The sequence below is a fragment of the Lolium rigidum genome, chromosome 5 (assembly GCF_022539505.1).
Source record: "Lolium rigidum isolate FL_2022 chromosome 5, APGP_CSIRO_Lrig_0.1, whole genome shotgun sequence".
Classification (NCBI taxonomy): Eukaryota; Viridiplantae; Streptophyta; class Magnoliopsida; order Poales; family Poaceae; genus Lolium; species Lolium rigidum.
Genome location: NC_061512.1, coordinates 208,365,667 through 208,379,926, shown reverse-complemented (window position 1 = coordinate 208,379,926; position 14,260 = coordinate 208,365,667). Strand labels below are relative to the sequence as shown.

General features: G+C 42.5%; 3 protein-coding genes and 2 long non-coding RNA genes across 5 annotated transcripts; 2 read left to right on the top strand and 3 right to left on the bottom strand.

Annotated features, from left to right (window-relative positions):
* Positions 1-581: 581 nt before the first annotated feature.
* On the bottom strand, positions 582-1,270 carry LOC124654442. Its single transcript, XR_006988356.1, has 2 exons — positions 1,149-1,270; positions 582-1,061 (listed from the first exon to the last, which is right to left on the bottom strand). It is a non-coding gene; the product is annotated as an uncharacterized LOC124654442 (long non-coding RNA).
* A 1,974-nt stretch (positions 1,271-3,244) lies between these two features.
* On the bottom strand, positions 3,245-3,779 carry LOC124657004 (transmembrane protein 50 homolog). Its single transcript, XM_047195637.1, has 2 exons — positions 3,560-3,779; positions 3,245-3,453 (listed from the first exon to the last, which is right to left on the bottom strand). The coding sequence occupies exons 1-2, from the start codon at positions 3,693-3,695 to the stop codon at positions 3,245-3,247; spliced, it is 345 nt and encodes a 114-aa protein (XP_047051593.1). The 5' UTR covers positions 3,696-3,779.
* Positions 3,780-4,154: 375 nt separating this feature from the next.
* LOC124654238 lies at positions 4,155-8,927 on the top strand. The gene is made up of 3 exons (XR_006988262.1): positions 4,155-4,258; positions 8,597-8,663; positions 8,748-8,927. It is a non-coding gene; the product is annotated as an uncharacterized LOC124654238 (long non-coding RNA).
* Positions 8,928-9,286: 359 nt separating this feature from the next.
* LOC124653947 (transmembrane emp24 domain-containing protein p24delta3-like) lies at positions 9,287-11,359 on the top strand. Its single transcript, XM_047193003.1, has 4 exons — positions 9,287-9,490; positions 10,694-10,903; positions 10,991-11,067; positions 11,194-11,359. Exons 1-4 carry the CDS (start codon positions 9,287-9,289, stop codon positions 11,336-11,338), a joined length of 636 nt encoding a protein of 211 aa, XP_047048959.1. The 3' UTR covers positions 11,339-11,359.
* On the bottom strand, positions 11,315-13,051 carry LOC124653946 (annexin D8-like). The gene is made up of 5 exons (XM_047193002.1): positions 12,697-13,051; positions 12,393-12,617; positions 12,048-12,269; positions 11,872-11,961; positions 11,315-11,786 (listed from the first exon to the last, which is right to left on the bottom strand). The coding sequence occupies exons 1-5, from the start codon at positions 12,904-12,906 to the stop codon at positions 11,583-11,585; spliced, it is 951 nt and encodes a 316-aa protein (XP_047048958.1). The 5' UTR covers positions 12,907-13,051; the 3' UTR covers positions 11,315-11,582.
* Positions 13,052-14,260: the final 1,209 nt, after the last annotated feature.

The window sequence follows — 14,260 nt, the reverse complement described above, 5'->3', positions numbered from 1 at the left end:
GTCGATCGGCACTTCCGAGGCCACGTCCTTTCCCGGTTCTGGCTAAATCCACTCCGCGCTTTGGGGAAAGCGACGAAGCTTTTTTTTTTTTTTTTTTTTGAGATGGAAAGCGACGAAGCTGAATGCCAATAGTTGGCGCGACCACGGAGCAAACGGCACCTGTTCAAACTCGGCCAGGTTATCATCACCCAGCAAGAAAACCTGATGTGTCGAGCGTGATCGGGTGATGATCAATCGACGGAGACTGCGCTCCACGGACCACGGGGTCCCTCGTCTTCTCCGATCTTCTAGGCATATCTTGCCGTTCCCTTCATTCCTTGGGCGTGATCCTGCAGAGTTGCACTGCACGCCTCACTCACGTCGCACGCACCTCTACTACTATATCTACACGAGAGCCTCTCCTCGCAATCTCACATGGATACCTACTCAGAATCTCACGATCATATGCAGTAAGCGATATACCTCCTAACTCTTAGGCATCACCCTGATAATGCTACTGCCCAAATCAAAGGATTCGCAAATTACTTGCCGTACTTCTATACAAGAACCAAGAAGCGTGCAACACAGGAGCGATGCATCTCCCGAAAAGAACCAAGTGACATTATGTCTTACGATCACCAAGAAAGAATCTGCGAGCAACCGCCCATCTGCTTTAACAATGGAGTCAACCCAACTTCCACACTCAAGAGATTTGACAATAACGATTTGCTGCAGGCAGCTCATGCTCCAATTTATATATTCTAACCCCAAGGCAAGCAGCAGGAGCTCAGAACAAATTAGGATAAACACGTAGAGTACTGATGCTACAGATCATTTCAGGAAGCAGTCAGTTATTCACACAGTAAGCACCCAGTCTTTCCCGCCACGAAGTGGACATAATTTACACAGAACCACACACTGGTAGACAAGACGTCTTCAAAAGATGTTGACCGACCTTCCAAGTCTGCTCGGAACATTTTGATCCTTAACCCACATAGATTTTGACCAACCTTCCAAGTCTTCTCAGAACATATTTGACCACTTAATCGTCAGAAGAGTGGCACGTCCAGTAAGTCAAGCCACTGCAAAGACGATGCCACATCAGGACCCGATCAAGTCAAATGAAGGCGGGTAGCAAGAGAAAAGTTCGGTGAATCATGCAGACATACCTTATCAACACGAAAACACACTGCAGAACGCCAGCGACACCAGTCCACACGGAAGGGCCCTTGTCAGTCAGGGCATCTTGCACCAGCAAGCCCACCGATGCAGCCAGGCAGACGAACGAAACAACGTATGCAATAAAAAGCCAGAGCTTCGCCCTGCATATCAAGAAACCCCCGTTAGAATAACTCAATCTAGTGTCTCAGGAGGAAATCCCTTCTCCCTTAGTAAATTCCATTTACTACGTAGCACATTTTGGTACCCCCCATCATTGGTCTATTATACTCTTATATGAAATAAACAAAGAAGGAGAATATAAGTAGCAGCACAACCACATTGCACAATGCTAGCAACTGCAATGTTCTTTTGGTCAAAAGCAGTTCATCAACTAGAGCTTCTGAATCCCCAAAGGGTTTGAGATTGTGCACAACAAGAATGAATAAATGATCCAGGACATGAAAGACAAGAAGGAGAATTTATAGGAGGAATGGCACAACTATATTGCACAATGCTAGCAACTAGTACAAACTTCTTTTGCTCAAAAGTAGTTCATCAGTTAGAGCTTCTGAATCCCCTAAAGGGTTTTAGATTGTGCACAACATGAATGAATAAATGATCCAGGAAATGAAAACCCTTGTGAGTTTGCCTAGACCATCTTCATTTTAAGTTTCACCTGGTTTCAACTGCAATATTTTCCTGCAGCTTGTTTCAAATATCTTGGAAGCAGCCAATTTTAGCTAACCCTCGCATTGAATTTCAGAATCATCATTTTTGAATGAGGCCTACAGTTTTGTGCACGATGTGCAGCGATGGTTGAGCAAAATTAAACAGTTATTTGCATCTTAACGTATATAGCATTATATGACGACCTTTCCATCATTTCAGCTTTTAATATCTTTATAGTTTATAGCTACAAAAACAACTTAATCAAGCATTCAAACTCTGAGGGTAAGACTGTCACTATATCTTCATACTAAGAAATCCTGACACTTCCTGTGATTCTAAAATATAAACTATGTAAGCAACTAACCAAAATAAAATGAATATATGATGCATAGGTCTAAATTTTCAGAAGATTGAGCTTTATGATATTTCGCAAGTAAATTGGATGATTCAAATCTGGCAGGATTGGATCATCCAATGTCGTTGTTTCAAGATATAATAACATCATTTTTTATGCAAGTATTGATATCTTTTAGAAATAGGTGAAACTGCTTATCTCACTCGGCAAGCAGAAAGTTGTTTGCCCAGACCATGCAGGAGAATATTCATTAAGATAGACAGAGTTGTACAGCGCCATAAGCACCTAAGAGGCCAGCAGATAACTGGCGAGCTAAATTCAGAAATTTGTTAGCCAAAAGTATGCACTACCTCTGTTCTTGTTTAATCAGCGCGGAAACAGCCTAGCTAGTGAGCTTGTATGCATCTAGGGCATCAATTAAACACGAACGGAGGGAGTACATAATAGTTGTTTTCATCCAACAATAAGGCTCGTTTTAAACCCACTGTACTGGTACCAGGTATCAAAATTGGCAAATGGATTTCATGAAAAGAGGACTCTCCTGACACAAATATCTATTATATTCATATAATGTAACTATCAAAGAAAAACAGGGATATATGTAACTAACAAAGTGATACACAAATGATGGTTGAGGAGCAATGCTTATATGGAAACAATCGCAAACATTGGCACCGATTTTACCCTCATGAGAGATATTAACTGACTTAGCTGCTAAAACAATCAAAACAGAAGATTGATCTTGCTGACTTAAGGCTGCGAAAGAAGCATTGACCTAAATTTTGTGAACTAATTAGATATGAATCCTCCTAACAGCTGTTAGTACGGTTGCTTCTCAGATGAGTCCTACTAACAGCTCTCTAACTTTGCAATCGTGTACGAAATTGCACATCGCTGATATGACGATATTTTCAGTCACGCAGATATTGTGTATATATTCAGGGCTTAACTTAATCATCTACAGTTTTTTCCTCTTGATATAAGAAGAGCCAAAGGTGCCTAACTAGGAAGATATCTGGGAACCGTGTCCGAAATTACACATCACCTGTGCAAATAAATTTTATATATTCATGGGTCAGTTCAATCATCTAAATTCAGAAACCTATTCTTTGGTGAACATGCAGTAACCTGAATCCACAGATCAATTCGACCAATCAGTGCCAAATCGAGCCAAAAACCTGACCTCCACTCGTTATCATCCCCGCCGCCATAGGCCGAGTAGTAGTCGCCCCCGAGGTCCTCCTTGCTGACGCAATTGAACATGAGCGCGGACACCGACGCGAAGATCCCTGCGAATCCACCCCACGCAAAAATCAACCCGTCAATTCCCAACCTCGAAGCCGCGGGCAGGTCTACCCAAAACCTAATCGAAGAGGAAGGGGGATCTCGTCTCACCGGGCAGGTAGTGGATGAAGGAGACCTTGACGGCGCTGCAGACGACGGCGTCCACCCAGAACCACCAGCCGGCGCCGAAGAGCGCGCCGGCGAAGCCCGGCCCGATGATCGCCCACAGCATCGCCAGGTTCTCCATGGCCGCCGCAGAGCAAACCCTCCTCCTCCTCTACCAACTCCGCCGCGGAATCTCCTCGGCTCGTTGCTTCCTTCTTCTCGCTTTTCTTTTCTGCCGATTTGTTTTTTTTTCCCGCAGCGGTGGGGGAGGATCGGATATGATCCTGGGCTCACCGTGATCTGATCCAACTCGAGTTGTGTTTGGGCCGAATTGGGCCGCACATATTTATGGGCCTAATGGGCCAGCCAACTCACTCGGTGGTGTGATACTGTAATCTGTGATGCCATCACTCCATCAGGAACAGCAGCAGGGTGGTCAGGACTTGTGGCGAATCCTATACACCGACCAGGTCGGTGTATACGACGTGCCGCACACCCCCCGCGTCGTTTGGGCCGGCCCATACCCGCTTCGGTGGTCTGTTTCTTTCCCCGTCGTTCCTCATCGTTCTTCTTCGTTCTTCGGGGTCTCTGTGGCCAGCGTCTCTCATCTGCTTCGCTTCCCCAACTTCCCAAATTGCGAGCTTGGAGCACGGATCAGATCGTCGTGTCGCGCGACGCCTCGCCCCACTTCGTTCGGAGCCTCAGGTTCGGTTCGCTCATCGCACTAAATTCTCGGGGTCTATTCGTCTTTCTTGTGAGGCGATTTCGTCTCGTTACTGGATTATTTGTTCGGTTGTTTCGTCAGTTTGCCGCTGTGCTTTGATCTGATTCGGCCCCGATGCATCTCCAGCCGAAACCAGAGCATTTTCCCTGCGATTTTTGGGTACTCTGTGTGGCCTTTTGGTGCGTGTGTTGAGAAAAATCAGAGCTAGGGTTTGTGTCGGAGATGTTTGATCCGGTAGCCCGAATGTGCTTCGGAGTTTACCCGGTGAACGGATGATGTTGCTGTGATATAGTTACGGTAGTAGCAGCGTGATTGGTTGGTCTAGCATTTGATTTGTCCTAGCATACATACACGTAATAAGATAAGAGTATAGAAATGCATAATCAGCCGATGGCACTGTAATAGCCGCACTACTGCAGTGCTACACTGCTACTCGTATTGAGCGAGGCGAAACATCTCGGACTTTCAGCCATTCCACTCAGATTTGGTTGGGTGAGCATCGCAATTATGCAGGTGTACCTGGCAGTACGATACAGATTTGATATATTCTGCAGCTGTGTTAGAATAAAACAGAGTGTATCGATATCAGATTAGTTGCTTCCCTTTCGTTACCCCGGATATAATGCCATAGTGAAATTATCATCTTGATCTCCATGTTTGATCCCGTAGGAGGTCTGGTCGGGCGTTCGGTTTGCTCGGTCTATCTTTTCGGTCTTCACATATTTCGGTCATGCAGAAATGCTACCCAAAATACCTTCGGTCTTTCTGTATTCGGTCTTCGGTCTTTTCGGTCCGGTCTTCCGTCATGACCATATAGACCAAATAGAGAAAGTGTGACACATGTATATAAGAAATGGAAACACAACCATGATTATTTCCGGCAGTTCACTTCACAATTTCCACCACAAGAGAGAACAAGCACAACATGACAGGCTGACAGCACATGTACATAAAAATGGGAGCACACAAATGGCCTCTTATCTTGCTGCCATCGGTCTCCTCTATTTTGGATTGACAGATTTCTCATCATCTTCAATTTGAATCACCCCCACATCTTCCTTTTTCACCAAGGCTTTCACTCCTGCAGCTATTGCTTCATCTGCTTCTGCATCCGCAAGGGAAAGACCGGCATTCGCAAGGTCAAGTTCATGTGCATTCAGCTATCATCATGAACATACCGGCTCAGCTCATCCTCAGATTCGGATGCCATCTACAAACAGACACAAGACACGTACATCTCAGTAAAAAAATACACAATTAACCATTAGCCGTATGCTTCAACAATCTGCAACTATATTTGGCAGCAGTCTAACAGTATGCAGACCGGTCTCATACTATATTTTACAGCAGTATAAGTACTTCAGTCTAACAGTAGAAGTATATGTTACAACAGTCTAACTAGCTAATGAAGAAACAGAACATGAATACGTTTTGTTCAGAGAAGATGAGCTATTAGTTCAAACAACTAGTCTAGTGGGCAGTATAACAACACAAGGATGTAATGTTTTCTGTACCTGTTGGAGACCAAGCCATAGAACTAGAATACAGATCTCCAACTATTGGACACTAGCTCTAGAGGATGCAGAGCACTAGAGGATGTAATGTTTTCTGTACCTGTTGGAGACCAAGCCATGTTTGATCCCGTAGGAGCCTAGGAGGTGCTGCAAGTGAGGGCCCGATGTGTAGCCTATTGATTTTTTTATGGTAGATAGTTTAGTTTGGTGTTAGTTTCTTTTGTTCAAACCGCTACATCTTGATACAGATTCTGGATTTGAGTATTGGGTACAACTTTGTGGCCATGTTTCGTATATCATCTACCACAGTTTTGGTTATTAAAAAGTAATCTCACACACATTTCACATGTCGTGATACTATTCAAGGTAGAAAACCGTTCATGCTAAGAATCCGTCCAGGCTTTTATTTTTGTTCAAGATAAAAAAACCGTTCATGCCAAGAATCAGTTCATGCTTGCACGGATATTGAAATAAAAGCTTCGTTCATGGGTTTATTTATGTTCAAGCTAGAAAATTGTTCATCTTGACAAAGGATATTGAAATAAAAGCTTCGTTTATGTGTTTATTTATGTTCAAGGTAGAAAACCATTAATTCCAAGAATCCGTTCATGCTTTGCATTTTTGTTCAAGGTACGAATCCTTTCATGCCAAGAATCCATTCATGCTTGTATTTTTATTCAAGGTACGGAACCGTTCATTCCAAGAATCGTTCATGCTTTTATTTTTGTTCAAGGTAGGTAAACCGTTCATTCCAAGAGTCCGGTCATGCTTGTATTTTTGTTCAAGGTAGGTAAACCGTTCATTCCAAGAATCTGTTCGTGCTTTTATTTATGTTCAAGGTAGAAAACCGCTCATGCTAAGAATCCATTCATGCTTGGATTTACGTTCATGCCAAGATTCCGTTCATGTCAAGAATCCGTTCATGCTCGTATTTATGGTCGAGGTAGGAAACCGTTCATGCCAAGAATCCGTTCATGCTCGTATTTATGGTCGAGGTAGGAAACCGTTCATGCCAAGAATTTGTTCATGCATTATTTAACGTTCAAGCTACCAAAACTATTGATGCCAAGATTTTGTTCATGCTTGTACTTAAGGTCAAGGTAGGAAACCATTAATGAGAAGAATCCATTCATGCTTGTATTTTATGGTCAAGGTAGAAAACCATTCATTCCAAGAATCCGTGCAAGCTTTTATTTATGTTGAAGACAGAAAACCGCTCATGAAGAATCAGTTAATGTTTTTTTTCAAGGTACGAAACTGTTCATTCCAAGAATCCATTCATACTTTCATTTTTCGTTCAAGGTAGAAAACCGTTCATGCCAAGAATTCGTTCATGCTTTTATTTTGTTCAAGGTAGAAAACCGTTCATGCCAAGAATCCGTTCATGATGAGAAGAATCCATTCATGCTTGTATTTTATGGTCAAGGTAGAAAACCATTCATTCCAAGAATCCGTGCAAGCTTTTATTTATGTTCAAGACAGAAAACCGCTCATGAAGAATCAGTTAATGTTTTTTTTCAAGGTAGAAAACCGTTCATGCCAAGAATTCGTTCATACTTTCATTTTTCGTTCAAGGTAGAAAACCGTTCATGCCAAGAATCCGTTCATGCTTTTATTTATGTTCGAGGTAGAAAAGCCTTCATTCCAAAAATCCGTTCATGATAGCATTTATGTTCAAGGTACGAAACCGCTCATGCCAAGAATCCGTTCATGCTTGCATTTTATTTCATGGTTTGAAAATGTTCATTCCAAGAATTCGTTCATGCTTTTATTTTCGTTCAAGTTATAAACCGTTCATTCGAAGAATCCGGTCATGCTTTTATTTTTTGTTCAATGTAGAAAACCGTTCATTCCAAGAATCTGTTAATGCTTTAATTTATGTTCAAGGTAGAAAACTGCTCATGCCAAGAATCCTTTCTATTCTGTCTCCTATTATTTTTTATGCTTATTATGGAATTGTTTATTCTTCCAATTAATGAAGATATGATTCTGGGATTTTTGTCATTCAGTTCAATATTTGACTGTTTCTTTCCTGTATGGACTTTATACACTCTTTGACATTTGACATTTTTTTCATTTCATATACATGTCTGTTAAAAAAGGTTGACGTTCAAGCCATACGTGAAAAGTCTCTACTCAACTTGTGATAAACAAGTATAATGAGCATCAGATACCATTATCAAGACAATTCATTGCTAAACATGTAAGTACTTTTTGACATGTTTTCATTATGCTTCTCTAAACAGTCAGCACATAAATCAAATCTATAATGTGTACCTGGATACTCTAATAGTTTTTTCCACAATCATTTTGTACCCAAAGTTCACAATCGCAACTCATTTTCCTTTATAATGTTCTCTGTTTCTCGTACTATAGTGCTAATTGGTCCTCTTCCACATCCTGCCGCAATTTCTTAGAGTTGCACACCTCATGAACAAGCTTCAAGTTAATTGTCCCTACTTGCCTCTGGTACTTCTTTGTATGGTCGAGGTCTGCCTTCATGTCTTCAAGAATGAACTAAACCTTCTTGTGTTCTCTCCTCCAAGCTGTTTTCTACTCCCTCAGTTTCTCGAACAAGTTATATATTTGGTTCTAGCTTCTTAGTTGAAGCTCCATATGGACAGTGTCAAGGTTCTATAAACAATTAGCACATAAATCAATTCTCATACAGTGCTCGCCACACTACGATTATTTGAGCAGAAGCACGGGTCGTTGTCCATGGTGTGGGGTGACGGGTTATGTTGAGATGCATTGTCAATCCAGCTTATGGTAAACAGTAAAATGACATTTCTTACGCTTTCGTAGGTTCCGCACCTTCTTCATTGACCAAAGTTCACATCCTCCGAGCAGAAAAAGATGATATATCATAAAAGTAAGTTTCTTATTTTTTGAGCAGTACAAAGAAATTAATATAATTCTTTTGCATTTCAAAATACATTAATCTGGATTTTTTTAGTTTTCTCTATTTCATTTTCGCAGATATTTCACCAAGGAAAAGCACACAACACAATCATGGAAATGCTTCTCCTACAAGGCAAGGAGATTCACAGAACATTCAGAAGAAAAGCATCGAAAATGAGTTTCCAAGTGATAAACATGAATTCTGTGTACCCAGGCAAAAAATGTTTTGTCCCTATTTGTCACAACATTTTGTACTTCACTTTTATCATGTATGTCTGATGCAAAAATGTTTCGTTGAACAGTTCACTTTTTAGCTTCGGTCAATGCAAAAAAAAAATCAACTGAACAGTCTGAAACAGTACGAAAATCATTAGGGAAAATGCATCGATTAAACACACTATACATTAAAGACAAGAACATGGAAACGCACATACATCGAGCAAACCGTGTGGAATGATCGGAACGCAAGCTGAATAAATACCGAACGATTCGACGTAACTGGGCCAAGCCCACATACGACCAGAAGGGTGTGCGGCACCGAATCAGTGCCGACCAGCTCGGTGCATAGCACCTCCCAGGACTTGTAGCGACGGGATGGCGCGAGGCGGTGCGTGGACGGCGTCGGCGGCGGTGCTGGTGCTGTGGTGGATGTCGGCGGGAGCAGGGGCGGTGTGGCTGGAGATCCCGCCGTCGGGAACCAAGTGCGTGGCGGAGGAGATCCGGAACAACGTCGTCGTCATCGCCGACTACTCCGTCCTCTACGAGCACCACCAGGTCCACCCCACCGTCTCCGTCAAGGTAATTCCTTCGTTTCGTTTCTACCACCGCACGATCGATCGGTTATGTTATGTAAATGCAATCTCAGAGGTTCTAAAATGCGATTGCTAATATTCTACGCTGTAAACCAATCAGCCATTGCATTGGAGCCGAATTAGCAGCATTTTCCTTTGCTGGTTTATGGGGGGAAACTCATTTGCAGGGGAGCTGCGAATCTTATCAACGGCTTGAATTCACAGCCACTGGGTTGGGTTTAAATTGTAGTAATTCGATCGGAAAAAGGAAATTCGAATGCATTGAGCATGGCAACATATGCTCTTGCGCGCGGTTGATCCGTTCTGACGAGGACCCTTCGCAAAGTTGCTGAATGCAGATCTCATGGAGAATAATACTACTGCGGTATCTGACACCGAAAATAGGAACAACTGGTAGAAATCTCATCTGTAAACACAAAATCAACGAGCTGAAAATTATTCTGCTAGCAGAAATGTACAAGGACATTTGTAAACATTCGGTATGCATGATCCATGGTCGACCAAAGGAGCGGTTTACTTTCAGTCAGAGTTCATTATCATCCCTCAACGCTGAAATCAAACAGTAATCAATAAGGACATTGAATTATATGTGCTGTCACGGAATAATAAGGATTCAGTTTGTCCTAGCGCATTGTCCATTTTTCTGTTATCTAAAGGTGCTACAGAGACCTTGATTATATGTGCTGTCACAGAATGATCTTTGCTTGATTTTAGTTTTAACCGTGTAATTTTGAAGAGTTGGAATCGATTCTTCCAAAAGATAAGCAAAAAAATTGTGTTCTATTCAGTGTGCCCTATCATGCCTTCCAGTAAGATGGTTTTGCTGCTTGAGTGCCTTACTGTAGGATACAATAATACCATAAAAATAGAGATAGCATCAATCGAGTCATGATTAGTAAGTACTAATAATGACCCGAAAGCCAGGAAGGCATCGGATTTAAAATCCACCTTCTACTAGGCATCAATCGAGTCATGATAGCTGCACCTTCAGTACGGACATGATATTATCGCATAGGTACAAATGGCTGATCCTTGTACTAGGCTTCTGTGCACGTTATTTAATTCCCTTGCATTTTAACAGCATATTCATCCCCTTTGTTATTACCTCGATTGGGTGGTACACTATTTGTATGTTCTACATGTCCTATTAACTCTTTTTTATCCGTTCTAACGTGCGTTGTTCATGCAGGTTACATCCCCTTTTGGGTATACCTTACACACGAAAGAAAAGGTTTCAGCCGACCAGTTTGCGTTCACCACAGCAGAAGCAGGAAACTTTTTGGCTTGCTTCTCAGCTGACGGTGATAGCAAGGGTTTAGTTGTGAAACTAAATCTTGACTGGAAAATTGGTATTGCGGCAAAAGACTGGGATTCTGTTGCTAGAAGGGAGAAGCTTGAGGTGAAATACATGGAATTATGATTTTATACCCATCATTTTGAACTCGGTTATTTTTCTCGTTTGAATAACAGTGAGTTTCTTGAATAGGGAGTTGAACTAGAGTTAGTTAAACTTGATGCGACTGTCCAAGCAATCCATCAAAACCTGATCTTGCTCAGGATCAAGTAAGTCAATGCGCTTCTTCAATCGATATTTTAGGGAATAACTGTGCTATTTGTTAACATTGCTTGTTAATTTTGTTGATACCGAAAGCATAATTGTTCCATTTAATGACATTGTCCTCAATGCAGAGAATCAGACATGAGAGATGTCAATGAGAAGACGAATGCTAGGATCTCATGGTTGAGCATGATGTCGCTCAGTGTTTGCATTTTAGTTTCAGTTTTGCAGTTGCTGCATCTAAAACAGTACTTCCGAAAGAAGAAGCTCATTTGAAAATATATACTCCTCGACAACAAGCGTACATTCTACATTCTTTTTATAGTAGATGAGATCTAATAAATTTGCCACAATGGATGTCAAACAATTATGTAAGCAAACTGCTAGCATTTAGCACTAATCCCAAGTTCAGATAACATGGTGCTGCTACTTTTCATGTTCAACTTGCTATTACAAGATTCAAGTTTGTATAAAATTCCGTGGACGAGTCAAAGATTCCCCCGAGTCTGACTTCATGAGGTCACTGGCCCCCTTGCCACATCCAAAGAAAGTCTCTGTAATCACTCTGAGGTAAGCTTTCATGGATGAAATCCTCAAGGTTCCTTCCAAAGTTATTCTTGAATGCTAACTTTATCTCGTCCACACCGACATCATCGCCGCCCAGGATGGCCCTTGTAACCAACCTTTTATTGGTCCTTGGTGGTTGCATACTTCTCTGCAGTAACTGACAATGCCAAGAACGGAAGAATGAGTCAGGGACCAGGGATGCACAAAATTGAAGTACAAAACTGATTTCTTTCTGTGATCACCTTGCAGTAATACTTGGAAGGGCTGTAGATGCACTTGACAACAACTCTCAGAGACTCTTCAAACTCACCACACAAATTCTTCTTCAGTGTCTGCATACAAATTCATGATTGCCCAAGATTGAGTACTAGCATTCTGTCAGGTGCACGTCATCAGGCTATTGAGTTTGCTAGCTTACCTTGGTGAAGTCATGCCCGTATATGTGCTTGTAACTGCAGAATGCCATCCTGAGCTGTGGGATGCTCCTCTTGCTGAACATCTCAAGAACAGTGGCCTCATCGACCAATCCCGTACCGCTGGCGTTCTTCTCATCGTACAACCGCCTGGCGTCGCATTTCGCGATGTGCTGGCTGGGTTCATCGTGGTGCGACTTATGGGAGGTCGCGAGAGCTACCAATAGCTGAATGAATCATGAAAGGGAAACACTAGAAGGAGTGAGTTTGCCTAGCTAAGTGGAAGTGGAACGATAGAAAAACTGAAGCTGCAATGAGAAGCAGGAACTTAATTAGACAGATAAACCAACCCTCTGATATGGGTGTGAAGGCTCTGTAACCAAGTCGTGCTCCAGGTTCTTCTTGAACCTGGCCAGGTACGCCTGCTTGGTGAAGAAGAGCTGCTCCTGCTTCCTCCGTGTGAATATCTCGACAAGGACCCGGTAATCGGTCCTGGCGCTCTCGATGGCATCCCTGGCCATGATCGCGTCGCGCTCAGCCGGGTCGAGCATCCACAGGTAGAGCAGATTGCAGAGCTGGACAGGGAGGCTCATGCTGAGACTGAAACAAATGTTGAGAAGCTCTACATATATGTGTTCTTATCTTGCTTCTTACCTCGTTGTCCTGATCGTCCGTGACGGTTTTCTGCAGTCGAGCGACGAGGTCTTCGCCGAACATGGCACGGTAAGCCACCTTGATCTGCTGCCTCTCAGACGGGCTCCAGTGAGCCAGGAGGCGGCTCATACGGCGCGGCTCGTCGCACGCACCATGGATCTCTCTGCATACGTTCTGAAAGCCTGTGGTGGCAGGAGAATGAGAGGCCATGTTCGGCACCCTGCTTGCTGAAGTTTTCGGTGTAGCTAGCTAGCTGGTGCCGGCCAGTGCAGAGATGTATAAAGAGGCAGCCATTGCGTCTTGGTTTCCTTTACCTGAAGGAAGGAGAAGGAGGAAAGTTATATCGAATTGGCCAAGAAAGGAAGCAATGAAAAAGGATACAGGAGGCAAATCTGCGTCCTACTCAGCAATGAGTTTGAGTGCAGGAGCAGGATTTTTCATGATGATGGTGATCTTGACTTTTAAGGCCTTTATAGCTTCTAATGCCTTTTTAGAACCAAGAATGGTTAAGATATCAGATAACCAAGTACAGGCATTAGTTGCAGTATCTTCTAAACAAAAGAACATACATTAGTAGTGTACTGGAGTAGTACTTACTTGGCATTTTGGATCCTGTACGTGGAGAAAAGATCCTACGTGAAAAGATCCTACGTGCTAAGACGGTTAGATGTTGTAAAGCTTTTTTTCTGACAAACAAAGGTTTCAGAAAGACGCTCCCTTTTCTCTGAAGACAGGATCGCGTTGCCTTGCTGCTGAACGCAACTCGCCTGCTTTTGCAGCCGAGACCGTTCGTGGACTCTGACTCGAACCCCTCCTCTGCCTTCTGTTCCTGACCGAATTTTCCTGTCTTTTTCGCGACGCTGAGACGGGTCATTCCTTTTTGAGGTCGAGGTCGGTGCCATGTTTTGTTTTCGGTAAAGCACGATCCACCTAGGAACTCAGGAGCGTGTATTGCGGCCAGCATGGTCTTTTTTCTATTCTTGGCAGAATGCTAAGATGTCAACGTGTCAAACGGGATCCACCAATATCTCATTTCTAGTACATTTTGGGACTTCAGTTTAAACCGTAAAGTTGGAACTAAAATACTGAAATGAACTAAAGCTGGATAATGGTGGGATCCCGTTTACACCCTGGGAAAGGAAGAAGGGTGACCGCCCAAGGCCCAAGTAAAATGGGGCCTAATAATTTATACATCAAAACCTTGTGTAGTTTTGAAATTTTCAAAATTTCAGTGAAGAAATCATCTCATGTGTAGGTGTGGTACACTCGCGATGATCGAAATCCATGGAAGATGGTTTTATTGCGAACTAGTACAACGGAAAATGTCGATTTATAATTGTGAATAGTGTTACTTTTCGCCATTTTAAATCACCATATTTTGGGAAGACCGTAATTGAGGATAATTTTCCATAACATCCAGTAGAATTATAGTGCATTCTAAATATACATGGTAGGAAGTCTTTGGATTATTTTAGACTCAGATATATGTCTTTTGGATTTTTTTTTAAACAAGGAACTCTATGGAGCTTGAGATTCAATAATCCTAGCCCATCCCATAGATTCT